Below are 26,847 nucleotides of genomic sequence, written 5' to 3' on the forward strand. Positions count from 1 at the left end.
CTTCTGTACTCCATAGGATGCAGGCTGTGACACATCTGCTTCTGTACTCCATAGCATACTGGCTCCGACGCATCTGATTCTTTACTCCATAGCATGCAGGCTGTGACACATCTGTTACTGCACTCCATATTATGCAGGCTGTGACCCATCACCTTCTGTACTCCATGGTATGCAGGCTGTGACACATCTGCTTCTGTACTCCATAGTATGCAGACTGTGATGCATCTGCTTCTGCTCTCCATAGTATGCAGACTGTGAGGCATCTGCATCTGCCTCTGTACTCCATAGCATGCAGGGTGTGACGCATCTGCTTCTGTACTCCATATCATGCAGACTGTGACGCATCTGCTTCTGTACTCCATAGCATGCAGGCTGTGATGCATCTGCTTCTGTACTCCATATCATGCAGACTGTGACGCATCTGCTTCTGTACTCCATATCATGCAGACTGTGACGCATCTGCTTCTGTACTCCATAGCATGCAGGCTCTGACGCATCTCCTTCTGTACTCCATATCATGCAGACTGTGACGCATCTGCTTCTGTACTCCAAATCATGCAGACTGTGACGCATCTGCTTCTGTACTCCATAGCATGCAGGCTCTGACGCATCTCCTTCTGTACTCCATATCATGCAGACTGTGACGCATCTGCTTCTGTACTCCATAGTATGCAGAAAGTGATGCATCTGCCTCTGTACTCCATAGTATGCAGACTGTGATGCATCTGCTTCTGTACTCCATAGCATGCAGGCCGTGATGCATCTGCTTCTGTACTCCATAGTATGCAGGCTCTGACGCATCTGCTTCTGTACTCCATAGTATGCAGGCTCTGACGCATCTGCTTCTGTACTCCATAGTATGCAGACTGTGACGCATCTGCTTCTGTTCTCCATAGTATGCAGACTGTGATGCATCTGCTTCTGTACTCCATAGCATTCAGGCTGTGGCACATCTGCTTCTGTACTCCATAGTATGCAGACTGTGATGCATCTGCTTCTGTACTCCATAGGATGCAGGCTGTGACACATCTGCTTCTGTACTCCATAGCATACTGGCTCCGACGCATCTGATTCTTTACTCCATAGCATGCAGGCTGTGACACATCTGTTACTGCACTCCATATTATGCAGGCTGTGACCCATCACCTTCTGTACTCCATGGTATGCAGGCTGTGACACATCTGCTTCTGTACTCCATAGTATGCAGACTGTGATGCATCTGCTTCTGCTCTCCATAGTATGCAGACTGTGAGGCATCTGCATCTGCCTCTGTACTCCATAGCATGCAGGGTGTGACGCATCTGCTTCTGTACTCCATATCATGCAGACTGTGATGCATCTGCTTCTGTACTCCATAGCATGCAGGCTGTGGCACATCTGCTTCTGTACTCCATAGTATGCAGCCTGTGATGCATCTGCTTCTGTACTCCATAGGATGCAGGCTGTGACACATCTGCTTCTGTACTCCATAGCATACTGGCTCCGACGCATCTGATTCTTTACTCCATAGCATGCAGGCTGTGACACATCTGTTACTGCACTCCATATTATGCAGGCTGTGACCCATCACCTTCTGTACTCCATGGTATGCAGGCTGTGACACATCTGCTTCTGTACTCCATAGTATGCAGACTGTGAGGCATCTGCATCTGCCTCTGTACTCCATAGCATGCAGGGTGTGACACATTTGCCTCTGTACTCCATAGCATGCAGGGTGTGACACATTTGCCTCTGTACTCCATAGCATGCAGGGTGTGACACATTTGCCTCTGTACTCCATAGTATGCAGGCTGTGATGCATATACCTCTGTACTCCATAGCATGCAGGGTGTGACACATCTGCTTCTGTGCTCCATAACATGCAGGCTGTGATGCATCTACTTCCGTGCACCATAGTATGCAGGCTGTGATGCATCTTCTTCGGTACTCCATGGAATGCAGGCTGTGACGCATCTGCTCCGGTGCTGCAATGTATGCACCAGTAACATTTGTTCATGTGCTGCACAGTATGCAGGCAGTGACATCTCTTTCTGCAGCTCATTATGGAGCCCTTATATTTAAATCGGATAACTGGATTCATTTCATAGTATATTGCCACTCTCGCGAGCTTTTCTATGAGACAATGAACAGGAGCTGCCCAAGTCACTGGCCAGTCATACCAGCCTCATGGTTCATTCGACAAACACATGTTTGCTGACAAATAACTCAGATCACTTTTAAGTAATGGACATTTAACAAAACATTGAGTAATTTCCTTAATGGTCTTCTAAATAGAGCTCTGAACTACAATATGTGTCTCTTCTGAATAGTGTTGGCCTTTTACAGTTCTCTTGTCAGTCCTTAAAATTGGTCTCTCTGCCTCATCCCTTTTTTTCGCAGATGCCCTCCTCTGTCTGTAGTAAGAGCTGCACCCCTGGGTACCGGAAGGCTCCCATAGAAGGAAAGCCCATCTGCTGCTTTGACTGTGTGCCCTGTGCAGAGGGGGAGTTTTCAAACTCTTCTGGTGAGTGAAGACTTTATAACTGATAGTATATGTAGGGCATTAACAAGAATGAGTGCATTAAATACAGGAGAGAATCTTTCAGAAGAGGTGCCTTCCGATTACGTGCCTTCAGAGCAAATATTCATGTTATCTGCCCAGCTCGTGAAGTGCTTGTGTGAGCCCTCTGTGCTAGAAAATTATGAATAATGATCGTGGAACTCCGTGGTTCTCAATATAATGTTATAGCTTGTTTTGTCCTACTTAGACAACAGATACCCCCCTGCCTTTATTGTACAGTCTCAAATCGTTGGAATGTATACTGCATAGACACTAAAGGGACATAAATATGAGAAAGTCACCTTGCTGCAGTACATGACTGTTAAAAGAAAATGGTGCATTCCTGCCTTTTTCCCTGCATTAGCTCTGTTTTGATTGCCTAGCACCACCTCACCAATGCAAGGGTGCTTGTCTTGCATGCAGGATTATTTATGTGCAGGAAGGGGAATCTTCTGGCACAAAAACAATCCTGAGAGGCCTTTTCCACCATCGATGTCTGCTGCAGAATGCATGCTCACATAGATAAAGCAGCAAGGATAAATAAATACATTTCTGTCGTTATGCCTCCCCTGGGAACTCGTATCCTTAAGGTGCATTCCCAGGTGGACCACTTTTGGCAAATCTGGGATTGCATCAAAAACCATGGGAGTTTTGTGGGAACATCTACACAACACCCATAAAATGCCTTCCCAGGGAAGAGTAACGCTATGCTGTGCAAATTGCTGCATTTTATGCAGATTTATGAAGCTGCTCAGGATCACACAAAGAGGCCTTCCATGGCATCATAAATCTCATTTGTATTGTTGTATGGTGCAAGAGCGACGCAACTGGGCTCATAAATATAGCCCTGACTTTATATGTTGCTTACATGCGCACTTACTCTAGCGACAAAGCACCAGTGAAGTTTTTGCTGTTTTTTTTACATAAGATTTGCTCTGCAAATGCCTATTGAAAACAGATTATGTTGTCTTTGGGTTATGTAGTTTGGGCATCAAATAGTTATGCTCTGAGAGTACTGCTCCCTATTTAGATGAGGGCACCACTGCCCTTTGCATGGGTTCCGGGCATGACATGCTCTGCCCTATGCTGCATTGCTACGCACTCTAAACATGAATGTTCTGATTTTGATTGAATGGAGGAGCAAGAGTTGTATTTCACTGTTAGTTGGGTTTACAGTGTGGAAGGGGGAGGGCAAGATCTTAGGGATAGTTTTGGAAGAGAGATATGTGGTCTTATAATGGTAAGGGCCGAACTTTTGAGAAAAATACTAGAGTGGGTAATTGCTCTAATATATTGTCTAATGATGAGACAGGTAAATCCAAGCTTATAGCAAAACACACATGGATGAAATGTTGCACATTGGCAAAACATTCACCCCCAGTCACAGATCTTGGTTTATTCCATGGTTATTTTGCTCACCACGCCACCCCAGTTCAGACATGGCCATGTGCAAATCAGTCTTGACCCTGTGCCTCATGGGAACAGTCCAGCCTGAACTGCCAAGCCATGTCTTCCCTGGACCGGAATCAAGCATCCTAGGACCAGTTTCGGGGTTTCACCCCTCTTCAGCCAGGATAGCTTGACTCCAGTGGCGTAGTGAGCACGGGACCCACGTCTGGGCATACCCTTCCCACATAGGGTGAACAGCAAAACACACAAGATGATGGACGGAATTTTCCACAATGGCAAAACATTCACCCCCAGTCACAGATCTGGGTTTAATCCACCGTTATTTTTCTCACCACGCCACCCCAGTTCAGACATGACCATATGCAAATCAGTCTTGGCCCATGGCCATATGCAAATCAGTCATGATTAGACAACCCAGAACAAGTGAATTAGAGTACTCTCAGGAATGGTGGGAATCAGAAACACCTTTTCGTTATTATTCTCATATCAGTCCACAACAAGAGTATTCAGAGACACAGTAAAGTTTAAAATGTTTATTTTTCACCACGTGTCCCAAGGAGCAGTACTTTGGCTAACATAAGCAGACAAATGATTAAAAACAAAACCATCAGCATTGTTACAATACCATAGAAAATGAAGGGATAAACCATATTTCAAATGATAGTGAAAAATAACCACCCTCCCTTGTATATGTCTGGGTTCAAACTGGAACGGCATGGTGAGCAAAAAAACGATGGATTTAGGCCCAGATCTCTGTACTGGGGTTAATGTATGACATTGTTCTTGATTTCAGTCCATCAACTGTTGTTTTTGCATTTGTCAGCCCGAGTGGGAAGGGTATGCCCAGACGTGGGTCCCGTGTTCTCCATGTCACTGGAATCAAGCTATCCTGGCTGAAGAGGGGTGAAACCCTGAAACCGGTCCTAGGATGCTTGTTTCCTGTCCAGGGAGGACCTGGCTTGGCAGTTCGGGCTCGACTGTACCCATGAGGACCAGGGTCAAGACTGATTTGCATATGGCCATGTCTGAACTGGGGTGGCGTGGTGAGAAAAATAACCATGGATTAAACCCAGATCTGTGACTGGGGATGAATGTTTTGCCAATGTGCAACATTCTGTCCATCATCTTGTGTGTTTTGCTATAAGCTTGCATTTACCTATCTCTTCATTAGACAATATATTAGAGCAATTACCCACTCTAGTATTTTTCTCAAAAGTTCGACCCTTACAATATCAAGACAGATTTGCATATGGCTGGGTTCAAACTGGAACGGCATGGTGAGCAAAAAAACGATGGATTTAGGCCCAGATCTCGGTACTGGGGTAAGTGTATGACATTGTTCTGCATTCTGTCCTTCAACTATTGTTTTTGCAAATCCAAACTTATACCACTGACTTGGCAAATCAGGAAGGAATGCAGTGTTTTAGCCAATTTAAAAAGGCATTTTTGGCACTTATACAGGTAATGCAACTTTCCACCAGACTGCTAGCATATATTTAAAGCAAACACAACAAATGATGGGCGTAGTGCTGAAACCTTTCAGCCACTCACCCCCAGTCAAGAGATCTGGGTTTAATCCATTGTTCATTTGCTCACTATGCCACCCAGCCATATGCAAATAAGTCTTGGCCCTGCTTCTCATGGGAACAGTCCTGCCTGAACTTCAAGGCCAGGTCCTCCCTGGACCAGAAATAGGCATCCTCTGACCGGTTTTAGGGTATTAGCCCGCATCAACCAAGGTAGCTTGAATTCAGGGGTGCAGTCTGTGCTTAATTTGAACCGTGCTTTCCGGTGCTGAGCACCGGCACTTAATTGATTTCCAGTGCATCGCACCGGCACCTAATTGTCAGCACAACACTTAGGGCAGTCTGCCACATGGTGTCCATGCTCATGTAATTTAGAGATGAGCAGTAAAATAGTTGTTTTGGAAAACAATATACAATAAAATATTGCCAATACCTGCCTCCCCAGTCCTTCCTTTAGCTTTGGGGACCTGGAATAATCTGAACTGTTGCATATACATGCAAGGAAAAGGGTTAGTAGTTGTTTTGGCAGTGATGACAAGGGCGATAGGTTGTGCAAGCTGCAATTGCCTTCTGGTCAGAGCCCTGGTACTTAATATTTTACAAATTAAGCACTGGGCATAGTGTGCAAGGTACGCATGTCTAGGGATATCCTTGGCCACTTAGGGCAAACACAGCAAACACAACAAGAGGATGGACGGAGTGCTGAAACTTTTAAACCACTCACCCCCAGTCAAGAGCCTATGTTTAGAAGCACAAGCGCCATCTTCTTCCTCAGCTCTCAAGCCAGAGTGGTGCTAATCTGAGTCGAATGGGTCACATTGTGAGGGTGGTGGAAACCTTTACTCAAGATGGCATATATGTGGTGGCACTCTGTGAGACTGATGGGGAGAAAATGGCCCTAATTTCCATTTAAGGGCTAATTTTCCACCCACAATCTTTGGATACCTTTAATGTGTTAGTACCTTATTAGGGGACAAGGGGGTCTCAATTGTATCTTGCAAGCTGACCCTTCCAGAAAACAATCAACAAAAGGTTTTAAACTAAATCAGATACTCAACAAAGATCAACTATTAGACATATTGAGGCACAGAAAATCTACACTGAAAACTGTATGCTCTATTTTATTGTGCTTGTAGGGCATTCTTGCATTGACTACGTCCTGATGTTTAAAGGTGCAATGAGCCTCGGTTACACAAACTCTGACTTTTCCCCTACTAACTAAAGTTTCTGGACAGACGTCCCCCCTGCTACTAACTAACATTTCCTACTGAGTCCTTGTTGGACACTGCATTTCTATCAAAAATAGACATAGCTATCATTTAATGCAAAGATCATAATATGGTCACTACTGAAAATTATGAAACTGTGTGCGAGGCCTTCGGGTATACATTCAAGGTGTTAGTAATGCTAAACACACCGGTGTAATACGACCTAGAAGTCATAGTCTAACTCAGTTGGAAATTGGCCTCTTTAAGTGATTCCCTTAGCAGACGGAAACAATATGCATGTGTAACATAAAATTCAGTCCAAGCTACATATATTTTATGAATTTGCAGACAAAGAGGTTAGTTATACGGCCAAATATACTGCAGCCACAACATATGGAGAGACCAAGGGTCCGGGTGAACTCTACTGAGATCGATGTGCCCTAGGCAGACTGAAGATATAGTAACTTGTGTATAATCCTCCCAGGAGACACCTCTGTACGACTTTTCCATGATAGTTAAGCACTTTAGCCAATATTATTCAGAACTATACATCTCCCAAAGTAAACCTTTACTGATGAATGTTACTCACTACCTTATTGTACTGTAATGTACTGACCATGGCATGCTTGGAGGGTGAACAATGATGAACTCATTGACTCTTGAACAAATCAATAATGTCATCAGGGACTGGACTAATGAATGTGTAACCAACACAAAAGACGTCTCTACTAACTATTCTAAAGAATATGTAAAAGCAATGCACTCCCACATCAAAACACTCTTTGAAAGCATGGTAGATGTAGTGTCCTCCCCAGCCCGGAAGCATGCAAATGAATTTGCCACACACGGAGCTCTGTCACAGACGTCTTTATTCCTCAGCATACGATCATACACTGCAAACTTATTACATCATAACCATTAGTAACCATACCCTAACAACTCCCAGCAGGTTAAATAATTCCTCTGTCCAGAGCCGCAGGGTCCTAGTGCACATAGGGGCACATGCATCAACAATGCCATTTGCGATTCCTTCTTAGCGAAAAATAAGGAATCGCTAATAAGGAATAGCAAAAGGCTATGCATGTAGGAATCGCTATTCAAATAGAGATTCCTTAACTTTCCTTAATTGCTACTAGCAAATTGCGAGTAGCAATTAAGGAATGCCATCCCAATCATTCCTATGGGCCTCCAGGCCCATAGGAATGAATTGGAGATTGCATGAGCAAATAGCGAGTACCAGTAGGTTCTCGCAAATTGCTCATGCAATTTCAAGGGTGCAAGGGTGTCAAAATGACACCCTATTGCACCCCTGAAATTGATATGTGCACATATGTTGCACACACACATGCTCGAAGGGCATGTGTGTGCGCAACATGAAACTTTGAAAAATGCACAAAAGTGCATTTTTCAGACTTTTAGCAAATTACCATGCAGTTCATCTTCATGGTAATTTGCTCCCCCTATTGGCGAATTCGCTAATTTTTTAACTTTCATGCATTGCATTTAAGGAATCCCAAATTGAGATTCCTTAAATTAAGGAATCTCTATTTGGGATTCCTTAAATGCTATCGCTATTTAAGGAATCGCTATTTAAGGATTCCTTAAATAGCGATTTTTGCTTTTGGGTTGATGCATTGGGATTGGGTATTTTTGACTCAATACCGGGAGCTATTAGCGAATCGGTATTTTACCGACTGGATTTTGGCTTGATGCATGAGGCTGACAGTCTCAAAAATACTACCTCCCCCCCTTTGCTAAATAAAAAGTAGAAACCACAGTCACACCGGATTTCTTCAATAAGTCGTTGCAGCGCATGCACCATTAGACCATATTGAGTGGTATGTGGTAGTTTAGATGATATTCTGATTGGGCACCGATGGTTCAAGTTCTGACTCTTGATATGGAGCGTCAGGTGGGGTCTCCTCATTCACGATTGCAAGAGCTGATAAACAGTGAGGTGCTTAAAGAGTGTTGAGTGCTGGGTGATGAACTTTCTGGAACGATGTGCTATCACCATGTGTACTTTGCATGTCACAATAATCAGAGCATCAACAGCAAATGGAGAACCCACTTTAGCTTCTGTTGGACAAAGACTGAGTCACATTAATTGAAGACTGTTTTCTGAGCTTGTTGGCACCGATCGGCATACATCTTAATTTTACGCTTTTGAGCAGTGCCCGTGACACAAACCTCCTTCCCATTCTGTGATCGGTCTGCTGTCCACTTTGGTAGTTTGGTTCCAATGGCTCTTCCAACTAGCAAGATGGCAGGATTCTCACGAGTTGTGTAGTTAGGAGTTGAGCAATAAGCAAGGATGGCTTGACACAGGGCCTAATTGGGCTTGATTCCCTCCATTGCTGCTCACTGAATTAACCTTTTAAGGGTAATCATGAATCGTTCCACAACACCATTGGCTTGAAGCCACTGAGGTGTACACTTTTGATGCTTGCCACTGAGTCTGACCAGAAACTCTCAGAATGCTAGTGAACGATGGACCATTTTCAGATTTAAGAATGGCTGGGGCACCTCATGCTGTCATGATGTAACTCAGCAACTCGATGAACTTGCCATGAATTTTTGATGATAACACCTCTAGTAAAGGAAAGCATGAACACTCATCAATGACTATCATAAGATGAACTCCATTTCCTAAGGGCCCACAGAAATCCACTACAACTCATTCCCAGGCATATGCCATATGTCAATGGATTCTGCGTGACGTTGGGGGAAAGGCAGTTGCAAAGATAGCACTCTTTTAGTTACCTCCCAAATTGCTCATCGAGGCCTGGAAACCAAACTCGATCTCACAAAGCTCCCTTGGTGGCTACAATGACACAATGTCCTTCATAGGCTAGATCAATACATTTCTGCCTTAGACTCTCAATATAACACCTTCATTGGTAACAGAGAGTTCATCCTGTACATTTTTACATTTTTTAAACTCAAAATCGTCAACAATGATGCAAGTACTTTTCTTCCATGATTGAATCAAAATGATGTTCTTAAGTATAAGCATGATCTCATTGGCATTGGTAGCAGCAATAATCTGTTCAATAGATAGCGCTGCTGGCCTGCTGGACCTCACAATTTAATTGATTTACTCCTCAAAAGCTTTGGATGTCGAACGTTGTCAATGTAGAGGTACTTGTTAAAAGTATTCAGCAGGGATCTGATCTTTACCCAGCTTGTGTACAATTGCATACTCGTACTCTTGCAGTCACAACCCCCACTTCTCAATGCGGGCAGACATCTTGGCTTTCGGCTTTCTAAAAATAGTGAGCAGTGCTTGTTGTTATGTAATGATAGTGAAACGTTTTCCAAATTGAAACACATGAAAATATTTGCAGGCCAACACTACAGCCAGACCCTCCTTCTCTGGTTGAGAATAGGCTTGTCTTCTGTAAGTCAGCCTTCGACTGGCAAAGGCCAGAGTGAGTCTCTGAACATTGGAATGACAATTATGTTGCACAAGGATTTCCCACAGTCCCACCAGACTTGCATCTACTGTGATCAGTGGGGCAGATTTACAGGTCCCTTGCAACACTTTGCGCTACTGTTGTGTCACTTTTGTGATGCAACGGGCGCATATAAAATGCTGCAAATTTACAACGTGGCGCATCTAAGGACATGCAACACATTGTAAAGCCCTGTGGGACATTATACCTGCATCAGGTATTATGTATGCAGGGTGGGAGTTCCATGCAGTAAAACCTCGTAAAAGTAAGGAAGTGAAATCTACAAGATTTCATTGTGTCACTTTTAGGACGCCACTGCGTCAAAACCTTACGCCTGCTTGAAGCAGGAGTAAGGATTGATGCAGTGTACTGGGAATAGGCCGCAACATGCATTTCTGGAGTTTCATCATGCTTGCGTTACGACTCCAGCAATGCCTGACTTTTCCACTAACAGTGGCATCAGAATTTGTGACGCATCTGTCAATCCTTGCACCATAGTGCGCCGTATTGTAAATAAGGCGCAACTTTGTTGGCGCAAGGGTTTCTTACACAGGTGCAGGGAAACTGACGCGTCTGCAGATGCGTCAGATTCTTGTAACACACAAGATGATGGATGGAATTTTCCACAATGGCAAAACATTCACCCCCAGTCACAGATCTGGGTTTAATCCACCGTTATTTTGCTCACCACGCCACCCCAGTTCAGACATGACCATATGCAAATCAGTCTTGACCCATGGCCATATGCAAATCAGTCATGATTAGACAACCCAGAACAAGTGAATTAGAGTACTCTCAGGAATGGTGGGAATCAGAAACACCTTTTCGTTATTATTCTCATATCAGTCCACAACAAGAGTATTCAGAGACACAGTAAAGTTTAAAATGTTTATTTTTAACTACGTGTCCCAAGGAGCAGTACTTTGGCTAACATAAGCAGACAAATGATTAAAAACAAAACCATCAGCATTGTTACAATACCATAGAAAATGAAGGGATAAATCATATTTCAAATGATAGTGAAAAATAACCACCCTCCCTTGTATATGTCTGGGTTCAAACTGGAACGGCATGGTGAGCAAAAAAAACGATGGATTTAGGCCAAGATCTCTGTACTGGGGTTAATGTATGACATTGTTCTTGATTTCAGTCCATCAACTGTTGTTTTTGCATTTGTCAGCCCGAGTGGGAAGGGTATGCCCAGACGTGGGTCCCTTGTTCTCCATGTCACTGGAATCAAGCTATCCTGGCTGAAGAGGGGTGAAACCCTGAAACCGGTCCTAGGATGCTTGTTTCCAGTCCAGGGAGGACCTGGCTTGGCAGTTCGGGCTCGACTGTACCCATGAGGACCAGGGTCAAGACTGATTTGCATATGGCCATGTCTGAACTGGGGTGGCGTGGTGAGAAAAATAACCATGGATTAAACCCAGATCTGTGACTGGGGATGAATGTTTTGCCAATGTGCAACATTCCGTCCATCATCTTGTGTGTTTTGCTATAAGCTTGCATTTACCTATCTCTTCATTAGACAATATATTAGAGCAATTACCCACTCTAGTATTTTTCTCAAAAGTTCGACCCTTACAATATCAAGACTGATTTGCATATGGCTGGGTTCAAACTGGAACGGCATGGTGAGCAAAAAAACGATGGATTTAGGCCCAGATCTCGGTACTGGGGTAAGTGTATGACATTGTTCTGCATTCTGTCCTTCAACTATTGTTTTTGGAAATCCAAACTTATACCACTGACTTGGCAAATCAGGAAGGAATGCAGTGTTTTAGCCAATTTAAAAAGGCATTTTTGGCACTTATACAGGTAATGCAACTTTCCACCAGACTGCTAGCATATATTTAAAGCAAACACAACAAATGATGGGCGTAGTGCTGAAACCTTTCAGCCACTCACCCCCAGTCAAGAGATCTGGGTTTAATCCATTGTTCATTTGCTCACTATGCCACCCAGCCATATGCAAATAAGTCTTGGCCCTGCTTCTCATGGGAACAGTCCTGCCTGAACTTCAAGGCCAGGTCCTCCCTGGACCAGAAATAGGCATCCTCTGACCGGTTTTAGGGTATTAGCCCGCATCAACCAAGCTAGCTTGAATTCAGGGGTGCAGTCAGTGCTTAATTTGAACCGTGCTTTCCGGTGCTGAGCACCGGCACTTAATTGATTTCCAGTGCATCGCACCGGCACCTAATTGTCAGCACAACACTTAGGGCAGTCTGCCACATGGTGTCCATGCTCATGTAATTTAGAGATGAGCAGTAAAATAGTTGTTTTGGAAAACAATATACAATAAAATATTGCCAATACCTGCCTCCCCAGTCCTTCCTTTAGCTTTGGGGACCTGGAATAATCTGAACTGTTGCATATACATGCAAGGGAAATGGTTAGTAGTTGTTTTGGCAGTGATGACAAGGGCGATAGGTTGTGCAAGCTGCAATTGCCTTCTGGTCAGAGCCCTGGTACTTAATATTTTACAAATTAAGCACTGGGCATAGTGTGCAAGGTACGCATGTCTAGGGATATCCTTGGCCACTTAGGGCAAACACAGCAAACACAACAAGAGGATGGACGGAGTGCTGAAACTTTTAAACCACTCACCCCCAGTCAAGAGCCTATGTTTAGAGGCACAAGCGCCATCTTCTTCTTCAGCTCTCAAGCCAGAGTGGTGCTACTCTCAGTCGAATGGGTCACATTGTGAGGATGGTGGAAACCTTTGCTCAAGATGGCATATATGTGGTGGCACTCTGTGAGACTGATGGGGAGAAAATGGCCCTAATTTCCACTTAAGGGCTAATCTTCCACCCACAATCTTTGGATACCTTTAATGTGTTAGTACCTCATTAGGGGACAAGGGGATCTCAATTGTATCTTGCAAGCTGACCCTTCCAGAAAACAATCAACAAAAGGTTTTAAACTAAATCAGATACTCAACAAAGATCAACTATTAGACATATTGAGGCACAGAAAATCTACACTGAAAACTGTATGCTCTATTTTATTGTGCTTGTAGGGCATTCTTGCATTGACTACGTCCTGATGTTTAAAGGTGCAATGAGCCTCGGTTACACACACTCTGACTTTTCCCCTACTAACTAAAGTTTCTGGACAGACGTCCCCCCTGCTACTAACTAACATTTCCTACTGAGTCCTTGTTGGACACTGCATTTCTATCAAAAATAGACATAGTTATCATTTAATGCAAAGAACATAATATGGTCACTACTGAAAATTATGAAACTGTGTGCGAGGCCTTCGGGTATACATTCAAGGTGTTAGTAATGCTAAACACACCGGTGAAATACGACCTAGAAGTCATAGTCTAACTCAGTTGGAAATTGGCCTCTTTAAGTGATTCCCTTAGCAGACGGAAAAAATATGCATATGTAACATAAAATTCAGTCCAAGCTACATATATTTTATGAATTTGCAGACAAAGAGGTTAGTTATACGGCCAAATATACTGCAGCCAGAACATATGGAGAGACCAAGGATCCGGGTGAACTCTACTGAGATCGATGTGCCCTAGGCAGACTGAAGATATAGTAACTTGTGTATAATCCTCCCAGGAGACACCTCTGTATGACTTTTCCATGATAGTTAAGCACTTTAGCCAATATTATTCAAAACTATACATCTCCCAAAGTAAACCTTTACTGATGAATATTACTCACTACCTTATTGTACTGTAATGTACTGACCATGGTATGCTTGGAGGGTGAACAATGATGAACTCATTGACTCTTGAACAAATCAATAATGTCATCAGGGACTGGACTAATGAATGTGTAACCAACACAAAAGACGTCTCTCCTAACTATTCTAAAGAATATGCAAAAGCAATGCACTCCCACATCAAAACACTCTTTGAAAGCATGGTAGATGTAGTGTCCTCCCCAGCCCGGAGGCATGCAAATGAATTTGCCACACACGGAGCTCTGTCACAGACGTCTTTATTCCTCAGCATACGATCATACACTGCAAACTTATTACATCATAACCATTAGTAACCATACCCTAACAACTCCCAGTAGGTTAAATAATTCCTCTGTCCAGAGCCGCAGGGTCCTAGTGCACATAGGGGCACATGCATCAACAATGCCATTTGCGATTCCTTCTTAGCGAAAAATAAGGAATCGCTAATAAGGAATAGCAAAAGGCTATGCATGTAGGAATCGCTATTCAAATAGAGATTCCTTAACTTTCCTTAATTGCTACTAGCAAATTGCGAGTAGCAATTAAGGAATGCCATCCCAATCATTCCTATGGGCCTCCAGGCCCATAGGAATGAATTGGAGATTGCATGAGCAAATAGCGAGTACCAGTAGGTTCTCGCAAATTGCTCATGCAATTTCAAGGGTGCAAGGGTGTCAAAATGACACCCTATTGCACCCCTGAAATTGATATGTGCACATATGTTGCACACACACATGCTCTAAGGGCATGTGTGTGCGCAACATGAAACTTTGAAAAATGCACAAAAGTGCATTTTTCAGACTTTTAGCAAATTACCATGCAGTTCATCTTCATGGTAATTTGCTCCCCCTATTGGCGAATTCGCTAATTTTTTAACTTTCATGCATTGCATTTAAGGAATCCCAAATTGAGATTCCTTAAATTAAGGAATCTCTATTTGGGATTCCTTAAATGCTATCGCTATTTAAGGAATCGCTATTTAAGGATTCCTTAAATAGCGATTTTTGCTTTTGGGTTGATGCATTGGGATTGGGTATTTTTGACTCAATACCGGGAGCTATTAGCGAATCGGTATTTTACGACTGGATTTTGGCTTGATGCATGAGGCTGACAGTCTCAAAAATACTACCTCCCCCCCTTTGCTAAATAAAAAGTAGAAACCACAGTCACACCGGATTTCTTCAATAAGTCGTTGCAGCGCATGCACCATTAGACCATATTGAGTGGTATGTGGTAGTTTAGATGATATTCTGATTGGGCACCGATGGTTCAAGTTCTGACTCTTGATATGGAGCGTCAGGTGGGGTCTCCTCATTCACGATTGCAAGAGCTGATAAACAGTGAGGTGCTTAAAGAGTGTTGAGTGCTGGGTGATGAACTTTCTGGAACGATGTGCTATCACCATGTGTACTTTGCATGTCACAATAATCAGAGCATCAACAGCAAATGGAGAACCCACTTTAGCTTCTGTTGGACAAAGACTGAGTCACATTAATTGAAGACTGTTTTCTGAGCTTGTTGGCACCGATCGGCATACATCTTAATTTTACGCTTTTGAGCAGTGCCCGTGACACAAACCTCCTTCCCATTCTGTGATCGGTCTGCTGTCCACTTTGGTAGTTTGGTTCCAATGGCTCTTCCAACTAGCAAGATGGCAGGATTCTCACGAGTTGTGTAGTTAGGAGTTGAGCAATAAGCAAGGATGGCTTGACACAGGGCCTAATTGGGCTTGATTCCCTCCATTGCTGCTCACTGAATTAACCTTTTAAGGGTAATCATGAATCGTTCCACAACACCATTGGCTTGAAGCCACTGAGGTGTACACTTTTGATGCTTGCCACTGAGTCTGACCAGAAACTCTCAGAATGCTAGTGAACGATGGACCATTTTCAGATTTAAGAATGGCTGGGGCACCTCATGCTGTCATGATGTAACTCAGCAACTCGATGAACTTGCCATGAATTTTTGATGATAACACCTCTAGTAAAGGAAAGCATGAACACTCATCAATGACTATCATAAGATGAACTCCATTTCCTAAGGGCCCACAGAAATCCACTACAACTCATTCCCAGGCATATGCCATATGTCAATGGATTCTGCGTGACGTTGGGGGAAAGGCAGTTGCAAAGATAGCACTCTTTTAGTTACCTCCCAAATTGCTCATCGAGGCCTGGAAACCAAACTCGATCTCACAAAGCTCCCTTGGTGGCTACAATGTCACAATGTCCTTCATAGGCTAGATCAATACATTTCTGCCTTAGACTCTCAATATAACACCTTCATTGGTAACAGAGAGTTCATCCTGTACATTTTTACATTTTTTAAACTCAAAATCGTCAACAATGATGCAAGTACTTTTCTTCCATGATTGAATCAAAATGATGTTCTTAAGTATAAGCATGATCTCATTGGCATTGGTAGCAGCAATAATCTGTTCAATAGATAGCGCTGCTGGCCTGCTGGACCTCACAATTTAATTGATTTACTCCTCAAAAGCTTTGGATGTCGAACGTTGTCAATGTAGAGGTACTTGTTAAAAGTATTCAGCAGGGATCTGATCTTTACCCAGCTTGTGTACAATTGCATACTCGTACTCTTGCAGTCACAACCCCCACTTCTCAATGCGGGCAGACATCTTGGCTTTCGGCTTTCTAAAAATAGTGAGCAGTGCTTGTTGTTATGTAATGATAGTGAAACGTTTTCCAAATTGAAACACATGAAAATATTTGCAGGCCAACACTACAGCCAGACCCTCCTTCTCTGGTTGAGAATAGGCTTGTCTTCTGTAAGTCAGCCTTCGACTGGCAAAGGCCAGAGTGAGTCTCTGAACATTGGAATGACAATTATGTTGCACAAGGATTTCCCACAGTCCCACCAGACTTGCATCTACTGTGATCAGTGGGGCAGATTTACAGGTCCCTTGCAACACTTTGCGCTACTGTTGTGTCACTTTTGTGATGCAACGGGCGCATATAAAATGCTGCAAATTTACAACGTGGCGCATCTAAGGACATGCAACACATTGTAAAGCCCTGTGGGACATTATACCTGCATCAGGTATTATGTATGCAGGGTGGGAGTTCCATGCAGTAAAACCTCGTAAAAGTAAGGAAGTGAAATCTACAAGATTTCATTGTGTCACTTTTAGGACGCCACTGCGTCAAAACCTTACGCCTGCTTGAAGCAGGAGTAAGAATTGATGCAGTGTACTGGGAATAGGCCGCAACATGCATTTCTGGAGTTTCATCATGCTTGCGTTACGACTCCAGCAATGCCTGACTTTTCCACTAACAGTGGCATCAGAATTTGTGACGCATCTGTCAATCCTTGCACCATAGTGCGCCGTATTGTAAATAAGGCGCAACTTTGTTGGCGCAAGGGTTTCTTACACAGGTGCAGGGAAACTGACGCGTCTGCAGATGCGTCAGATTCTTGTAACACACAAGATGATGGATGGAATTTTCCACAATGGCAAAACATTCACCCCCAGTCACAGATCTGGGTTTAATCCACCGTTATTTTGCTCACCACGCCACCCCAGTTCAGACATGACCATATGCAAATCAGTCTTGACCCATGGCCATATGCAAATCAGTCATGATTAGACAACCCAGAACAAGTGAATTAGAGTACTCTCAGGAATGGTGGGAATCAGAAACACCTTTTCGTTATTATTCTCATATCAGTCCACAACAAGAGTATTCAGAGACACAGTAAAGTTTAAAATGTTTATTTTTAACTACGTGTCCCAAGGAGCAGTACTTTGGCTAACATAAGCAGACAAATGATTAAAAACAAAACCATCAGCATTGTTACAATACCATAGAAAATGAAGGGATAAATCATATTTCAAATGATAGTGAAAAATAACCACCCTCCCTTGTATATGTCTGGGTTCAAACTGGAACGGCATGGTGAGCAAAAAAAACGATGGATTTAGGCCAAGATCTCTGTACTGGGGTTAATGTATGACATTGTTCTTGATTTCAGTCCATCAACTGTTGTTTTTGCATTTGTCAGCCCGAGTGGGAAGGGTATGCCCAGACGTGGGTCCCTTGTTCTCCATGTCACTGGAATCAAGCTATCCTGGCTGAAGAGGGGTGAAACCCTGAAACCGGTCCTAGGATGCTTGTTTCCAGTCCAGGGAGGACCTGGCTTGGCAGTTCGGGCTCGACTGTACCCATGAGGACCAGGGTCAAGACTGATTTGCATATGGCCATGTCTGAACTGGGGTGGCGTGGTGAGAAAAATAACCATGGATTAAACCCAGATCTGTGACTGGGGATGAATGTTTTGCCAATGTGCAACATTCCGTCCATCATCTTGTGTGTTTTGCTATAAGCTTGCATTTACCTATCTCTTCATTAGACAATATATTAGAGCAATTACCCACTCTAGTATTTTTCTCAAAAGTTCGACCCTTACAATATCAAGACTGATTTGCATATGGCTGGGTTCAAACTGGAATGGCATGGTGAGCAAAAAAACGATGGATTTAGGCCCAGATCTCGGTACTGGGGTAAGTGTATGACATTGTTCTGCATTCTGTCCATCAACTATTGTTTTTGCAAATCCAAACTTATACCACTGACTTGGCAAATCAGGAAGGAATGCAGTGTTTTAGCCAATTTAAAAAGGCATTTTTGGCACTTATACAGGTAATGCAACTTTCCACCAGACTGCTAGCATATATTTAAAGCAAACACAACAAATGATGGGCGTAGTGCTGAAACCTTTCAGCCACTCACCCCCAGTCAAGAGATCTGGGTTTAATCCATTGTTCATTTGCTCACTATGCCACCCAGCCATATGCAAATAAGTCTTGGCCCTGCTTCTCATGGGAACAGTCCTGCCTGAACTTCAAGGCCAGGTCCTCCCTGGACCAGAAATAGGCATCCTCTGACCGGTTTTAGGGTATTAGCCCGCATCAACCAAGGTAGCTTGAATTCAGGGGTGCAGTCTGTGCTTAATTTGAACCGTGCTTTCCGGTGCTGAGCACCGGCACTTAATTGATTTCCAGTGCATCGCACCGGCACCTAATTGTCAGCACAACACTTAGGGCAGTCTGCCACATGGTGTCCATGCTCATGTAATTTAGAGATGAGCAGTAAAATAGTTGTTTTGGAAAACAATATACAATAAAATATTGCCAATACCTGCCTCCCCAGTCCTTCCTTTAGCTTTGGGGACCTGGAATAATCTGAACTGTTGCATATACATGCAAGGAAAAGGGTTAGTAGTTGTTTTGGCAGTGATGACAAGGGCGATAGGTTGTGCAAGCTGCAATTGCCTTCTGGTCAGAGCCCTGGTACTTAATATTTTACAAATTAAGCACTGGGCATAGTGTGCAAGGTACGCATGTCTAGGGATATCCTTGGCCACTTAGGGCAAACACAGCAAACACAACAAGAGGATGGACGGAGTGCTGAAACTTTTAAACCACTCACCCCCAGTCAAGAGCCTATGTTTAGAAGCACAAGCGCCATCTTCTTCCTCAGCTCTCAAGCCAGAGTGGTGCTAATCTGAGTCGAATGGGTCACATTGTGAGGGTGGTGGAAACCTTTACTCAAGATGGCATATATGTGGTGGCACTCTGTGAGACTGATGGGGAGAAAATGGCCCTAATTTCCATTTAAGGGCTAATTTTCCACCCACAATCTTTGGATACCTTTAATGTGTTAGTACCTTATTAGGGGACAAGGGGGTCTCAATTGTATCTTGCAAGCTGACCCTTCCAGAAAACAATCAACAAAAGGTTTTAAACTAAATCAGATACTCAACAAAGATCAACTATTAGACATATTGAGGCACAGAAAATCTACACTGAAAACTGTATGCTCTATTTTATTGTGCTTGTAGGGCATTCTTGCATTGACTACGTCCTGATGTTTAAAGGTGCAATGAGCCTCGGTTACACAAACTCTGACTTTTCCCCTACTAACTAAAGTTTCTGGACAGACGTCCCCCCTGCTACTAACTAACATTTCCTACTGAGTCCTTGTTGGACACTGCATTTCTATCAAAAATAGACATAGCTATCATTTAATGCAAAGATCATAATATGGTCACTACTGAAAATTATGAAACTGTGTGCGAGGCCTTCGGGTATACATTCAAGGTGTTAGTAATGCTAAACACACCGGTGTAATACGACCTAGAAGTCATAGTCTAACTCAGTTGGAAATTGGCCTCTTTAAGTGATTCCCTTAGCAGACGGAAACAATATGCATGTGTAACATAAAATTCAGTCCAAGCTACATATATTTTATGAATTTGCAGACAAAGAGGTTAGTTATACGGCCAAATATACTGCAGCCACAACATACGGAGAGACCAAGGGTCCGGGTGAACTCTACTGAGATCGATGTGCCCTAGGCAGACTGAAGATATAGTAACTTGTGTATAATCCTCCCAGGAGACACCTCTGTACGACTTTTCCATGATAGTTAAGCACTTTAGCCAATATTATTCAGAACTATACATCTCCCAAAGTAAACCTTTACTGATGAATGTTACTCACTACCTTATTGTACTGTAATGTACTGACCATGGCATGCTTGGAGCGTGAACAATGATGAACTCATTGACTCTTGAACAAATCAATAATGTCATCAGGGACTGGACTAATGAATGTGTAACCAACACAAAAGACGTCTCTCCTAACTATTCTAAAGAATATGTAAAAGCAATGCACTCCCACATCAAAACACTCTTTGAAAGCATGGTAGATGTAGTGTCCTCCCCAGCCCGGAAGCATGCAAATGAATTTGCCACACACGGAGCTCTGTCACAGACGTCTTTATTCCTCAGCATACGATCATACACTGCAAACTTATTACATCATAACCATTAGTAACCATACCCTAACAACTCCCAGCAGGTTAAATAATTCCTCTGTCCAGAGCCGCAGGGTCCTAGTGCACATAGGGGCACATGCATCAACAATGCCATTTGCGATTCCTTCTTAGCGAAAAATAAGGAATCGCTAATAAGGAATAGCAAAAGGCTATGCATGTAGGAATCGCTATTCAAATAGAGATTCCTTAACTTTCCTTAATTGCTACTAGCAAATTGCGAGTAGCAATTAAGGAATGCCATCCCAATCATTCCTATGGGCCTCCAGGCCCATAGGAATGAATTGGAGATTGCATGAGCAAATAGCGAGTACCAGTAGGTTCTCGCAAATTGCTCATGCAATTTCAAGGGTGCAAGGGTGTCAAAATGACACCCTATTGCACCCCTGAAATTGATATGTGCACATATGTTGCACACACACATGCTCGAAGGGCATGTGTGTGCGCAACATGAAACTTTGAAAAATGCACAAAAGTGCATTTTTCAGACTTTTAGCAAATTACCATGCAGTTCATCTTCATGGTAATTTGCTCCCCCTATTGGCAAATTCGCTAATTTTTTAACTTTCATGCATTGCATTTAAGGAATCCCAAATTGAGATTCCTTAAATTAAGGAATCTCTATTTGGGATTCCTTAAATGCTATCGCTATTTAAGGAATCGCTATTTAAGGATTCCTTAAATAGCGATTTTTGCTTTTGGGTTGATGCATTGGGATTGGGTATTTTTGACTCAATACCGGGAGCTATTAGCGAATCGGTATTTTACCGACTGGATTTTGGCTTGATGCATGAGGCTGACAGTCTCAAAAATACTACCTCCCCCCCTTTGCTAAATAAAAAGTAGAAACCACAGTCACACCGGATTTCTTCAATAAGTCGTTGCAGCGCATGCACCATTAGACCATATTGAGTGGTATGTGGTAGTTTAGATGATATTCTGATTGGGCACCGATGGTTCAAGTTCTGACTCTTGATATGGAGCGTCAGGTGGGGTCTCCTCATTCACGATTGCAAGAGCTGATAAACAGTGAGGTGCTTAAAGAGTGTTGAGTGCTGGGTGATGAACTTTCTGGAACGATGTGCTATCACCATGTGTACTTTGCATGTCACAATAATCAGAGCATCAACAGCAAATGGAGAACCCACTTTAGCTTCTGTTGGACAAAGACTGAGTCACATTAATTGAAGACTGTTTTCTGAGCTTGTTGGCACCGATCGGCATACATCTTAATTTTACGCTTTTGAGCAGTGCCCGTGACACAAACCTCCTTCCCATTCTGTGATCGGTCTGCTGTCCACTTTGGTAGTTTGGTTCCAATGGCTCTTCCAACTAGCAAGATGGCAGGATTCTCACGAGTTGTGTAGTTAGGAGTTGAGCAATAAGCAAGGATGGCTTGACACAGGGCCTAATTGGGCTTGATTCCCTCCATTGCTGCTCACTGAATTAACCTTTTAAGGGTAATCATGAATCGTTCCACAACACCATTGGCTTGAAGCCACTGAGGTGTACACTTTTGATGCTTGCCACTGAGTCTGACCAGAAACTCTCAGAATGCTAGTGAACGATGGACCATTTTCAGATTTAAGAATGGCTGGGGCACCTCATGCTGTCATGATGTAACTCAGCAACTCGATGAACTTGCCATGAATTTTTGATGATAACACCTCTAGTAAAGGAAAGCATGAACACTCATCAATGACTATCATAAGATGCTGTCCATTTCCTAAGGGCCCACAGAAATCCACTACAACTCATTCCCAGGCATATGACATATGTCAATGGATTCTGCGTGACGTTGGGGGAAAGGCAGTTGCAAAGATAGCACTCTTTTAGTTACCTCCCAAATTGCTCATCGAGGCCTGGAAACCAAACTCGATCTCACAAAGCTCCCTTGGTGGCTACAATGACACAATGTCCTTCATAGGCTAGATCAATACATTTCTGCCTTAGACTCTCAATATAACACCTTCATTGGTAACAGAGAGTTCATCCTGTACATTTTTACATTTTTTAAACTCAAAATCGTCAACAATGATGCAAGTACTTTTCTTCCATGATTGAATCAAAATGATGTTCTTAAGTATAAGCATGATCTCATTGGCATTGGTAGCAGCAATAATCTGTTCAATAGATAGCGCTGCTGGCCTGCTGGACCTCACAATTTAATTGATTTACTCCTCAAAAGCTTTGGATGTCGAACGTTGTCAATGTAGAGGTACTTGTTAAAAGTATTCAGCAGGGATCTGATCTTTACCCAGCTTGTGTACAATTGCATACTCGTACTCTTGCAGTCACAACCCCCACTTCTCAATGCGGGCAGACATCTTGGCTTTCGGCTTTCTAAAAATAGTGAGCAGTGCTTGTTGTTATGTAATGATAGTGAAACGTTTTCCAAATTGAAACACATGAAAATATTTGCAGGCCAACACTACAGCCAGACCCTCCTTCTCTGGTTGAGAATAGGCTTGTCTTCTGTAAGTCAGCCTTCGACTGGCAAAGGCCAGAGTGAGTCTCTGAACATTGGAATGACAATTATGTTGCACAAGGATTTCCCACAGTCCCACCAGACTTGCATCTACTGTGATCAGTGGGGCAGATTTACAGGTCCCTTGCAACACTTTGCGCTACTGTTGTGTCACTTTTGTGATGCAACGGGCGCATATAAAATGCTGCAAATTTACAACGTGGCGCATCTAAGGACATGCAACACATTGTAAAGCCCTGTGGGACATTATACCTGCATCAGGTATTATGTATGCAGGGTGGGAGTTCCATGCAGTAAAACCTCGTAAAAGTAAGGAAGTGAAATCTACAAGATTTCATTGTGTCACTTTTAGGACGCCACTGCGTCAAAACCTTACGCCTGCTTGAAGCAGGAGTAAGGATTGATGCAGTGTACTGGGAATAGGCCGCAACATGCATTTCTGGAGTTTCATCATGCTTGCGTTACGACTCCAGCAATGCCTGACTTTTCCACTAACAGTGGCATCAGAATTTGTGACGCATCTGTCAATCCTTGCACCATAGTGCGCCGTATTGTAAATAAGGCGCAACTTTGTTGGCGCAAGGGTTTCTTACACAGGTGCAGGGAAACTGACGCGTCTGCAGATGCGTCAGATTCTTGTAACACACAAGATGATGGATGGAATTTTCCACAATGGCAAAACATTCACCCCCAGTCACAGATCTGGGTTTAATCCACCGTTATTTTGCTCACCACGCCACCCCAGTTCAGACATGACCATATGCAAATCAGTCTTGAACCATGGCCATATGCAAATCAGTCATGATTAGACAACCCAGAACAAGTGAATTAGAGTACTCTCAGGAATGGTGGGAATCAGAAACACCTTTTCGTTATTATTCTCATATCAGTCCACAACAAGAGTATTCAGAGACACAGTAAAGTTTAAAATGTTTATTTTTAACTACGTGTCCCAAGGAGCAGTACTTTGGCTAACATAAGCAGACAAATGATTAAAAACAAAACCATCAGCATTGTTACAATACCATAGAAAATGAAGGGATAAATCATATTTCAAATGATAGTGAAAAATAACCACCCTCCCTTGTATATGTCTGGGTTCAAACTGGAACGGCATGGTGAGCAAAAAAAACGATGGATTTAGGCCAAGATCTCTGTACTGGGGTTAATGTATGACATTGTTCTTGATTTCAGTCCATCAACTGTTGTTTTTGCATTTGTCAGCCCGAGTGGGAAGGGTATGCCCAGACGTGGGTCCCTTGTTCTCCATGTCACTGGAATCAAGCTATCCTGGCTGAAGAGGGGTGAAACCCTGAAACCGGTCCTAGGATGCTTGTTTCCAGTCCAGGGAGGACCTGGCTTGGCAGTTCGGGCTCGACTGTACCCATGAGGACCAGGGTCAAGACTGATTTGCATATGGCCATGTCTGAACTGGGGTGGCGTGGTGAGAAAAATAACCATGGATTAAACCCAGATCTGTGACTGGGGATGAATGTTTTGCCAATGTGCAACATTCCGTCCATCATCTTGTGTGTTTTGCTATAAGCTTGCATTTACCTATCTCTTCATTAGACAATATATTAGAGCAATTACCCACTCTAGTATTTTTCTCAAAAGTTCGACCCTTACAATATCAAGACTGATTTGCATATGGCTGGGTTCAAACTGGAACGGCATGGTGAGCAAAAAAACGATGGATTTAGGCCCAGATCTCGGTACTGGGGTAAGTGTATGACATTGTTCTGCATTCTGTCCTTCAACTATTGTTTTTGGAAATCCAAACTTATACCACTGACTTGGCAAATCAGGAAGGAATGCAGTGTTTTAGCCAATTTAAAAAGGCATTTTTGGCACTTATACAGGTAATGCAACTTTCCACCAGACTGCTAGCATATATTTAAAGCAAACACAACAAATGATGGGCGTAGTGCTGAAACCTTTCAGCCACTCACCCCCAGTCAAGAGATCTGGGTTTAATCCATTGTTCATTTGCTCACTATGCCACCCAGCCATATGCAAATAAGTCTTGGCCCTGCTTCTCATGGGAACAGTCGTGCCTGAACTTCAAGGCCAGGTCCTCCCTGGACCAGAAATAGGCATCCTCTGACCGGTTTTAGGGTATTAGCCCGCATCAACCAAGCTAGCTTGAATTCAGGGGTGCAGTCAGTGCTTAATTTGAACCGTGCTTTCCGGTGCTGAGCACCGGCACTTAATTGATTTCCAGTGCATCGCACCGGCACCTAATTGTCAGCACAACACTTAGGGCAGTCTGCCACATGGTGTCCATGCTCATGTAATTTAGAGATGAGCAGTAAAATAGTTGTTTTGGAAAACAATATACAATAAAATATTGCCAATACCTGCCTCCCCAGTCCTTCCTTTAGCTTTGGGGACCTGGAATAATCTGAACTGTTGCATATACATGCAAGGGAAATGGTTAGTAGTTGTTTTGGCAGTGATGACAAGGGCGATAGGTTGTGCAAGCTGCAATTGCCTTCTGGTCAGAGCCCTGGTACTTAATATTTTACAAATTAAGCACTGGGCATAGTGTGCAAGGTACGCATGTCTAGGGATATCCTTGGCCACTTAGGGCAAACACAGCAAACACAACAAGAGGATGGACGGAGTGCTGAAACTTTTAAACCACTCACCCCCAGTCAAGAGCCTATGTTTAGAGGCACAAGCGCCATCTTCTTCTTCAGCTCTCAAGCCAGAGTGGTGCTACTCTCAGTCGAATGGGTCACATTGTGAGGATGGTGGAAACCTTTGCTCAAGATGGCATATATGTGGTGGCACTCTGTGAGACTGATGGGGAGAAAATGGCCCTAATTTCCACTTAAGGGCTAATCTTCCACCCACAATCTTTGGATACCTTTAATGTGTTAGTACCTCATTAGGGGACAAGGGGGTCTCAATTGTATCTTGCAAGCTGACCCTTCCAGAAAACAATCAACAAAAGGTTTTAAACTAAATCAGATACTCAACAAAGATCAACTATTAGACATATTGAGGCACAGAAAATCTACACTGAAAACTGTATGCTCTATTTTATTGTGCTTGTAGGGCATTCTTGCATTGACTACGTCCTGATGTTTAAAGGTGCAATGAGCCTCGGTTACACACACTCTGACTTTTCCCCTACTAACTAAAGTTTCTGGACAGACGTCCCCCCTGCTACTAACTAACATTTCCTACTGAGTCCTTGTTGGACACTGCATTTCTATCAAAAATAGACATAGTTATCATTTAATGCAAAGAACATAATATGGTCACTACTGAAAATTATGAAACTGTGTGCGAGGCCTTCGGGTATACATTCAAGGTGTTAGTAATGCTAAACACACCGGTGAAATACGACCTAGAAGTCATAGTCTAACTCAGTTGGAAATTGGCCTCTTTAAGTGATTCCCTTAGCAGACGGAAAAAATATGCATATGTAACATAAAATTCAGTCCAAGCTACATATATTTTATGAATTTGCAGACTAAGAGGTTAGTTATACGGCCAAATATACTGCAGCCAGAACATATGGAGAGACCAAGGGTCCGGGTGAACTCTACTGAGATCGATGTGCCCTAGGCAGACTGAAGATATAGTAACTTGTGTATAATCCTCCCAGGAGACACCTCTGTATGACTTTTCCATGATAGTTAAGCACTTTA

At 43.1% G+C, this 26,847-nt stretch overlaps 1 protein-coding gene across 1 annotated transcript in view; it reads left to right on the top strand.

Annotated features, from left to right (window-relative positions):
* Positions 1 to 2,379: 2,379 nt before the first annotated feature.
* LOC146863713 (vomeronasal type-2 receptor 26-like) overlaps positions 2,380 to 26,847 on the top strand; it is a 38,137-nt gene continuing 13,669 nt past the window's right edge. Inside the window, exon 1 of the mRNA XM_085640671.1 lies at positions 2,380 to 2,503. Within this exon, the coding sequence (XP_085496797.1) occupies positions 2,380 to 2,503 (124 nt within the window). The remainder of the gene's footprint in view (positions 2,504 to 26,847) is intronic.

This window comes from Triturus cristatus, chromosome 2_1, assembly GCF_964204655.1.
Source record: "Triturus cristatus chromosome 2_1, aTriCri1.1, whole genome shotgun sequence".
NCBI classification, from domain to species: Eukaryota; Metazoa; Chordata; class Amphibia; order Caudata; family Salamandridae; genus Triturus; species Triturus cristatus.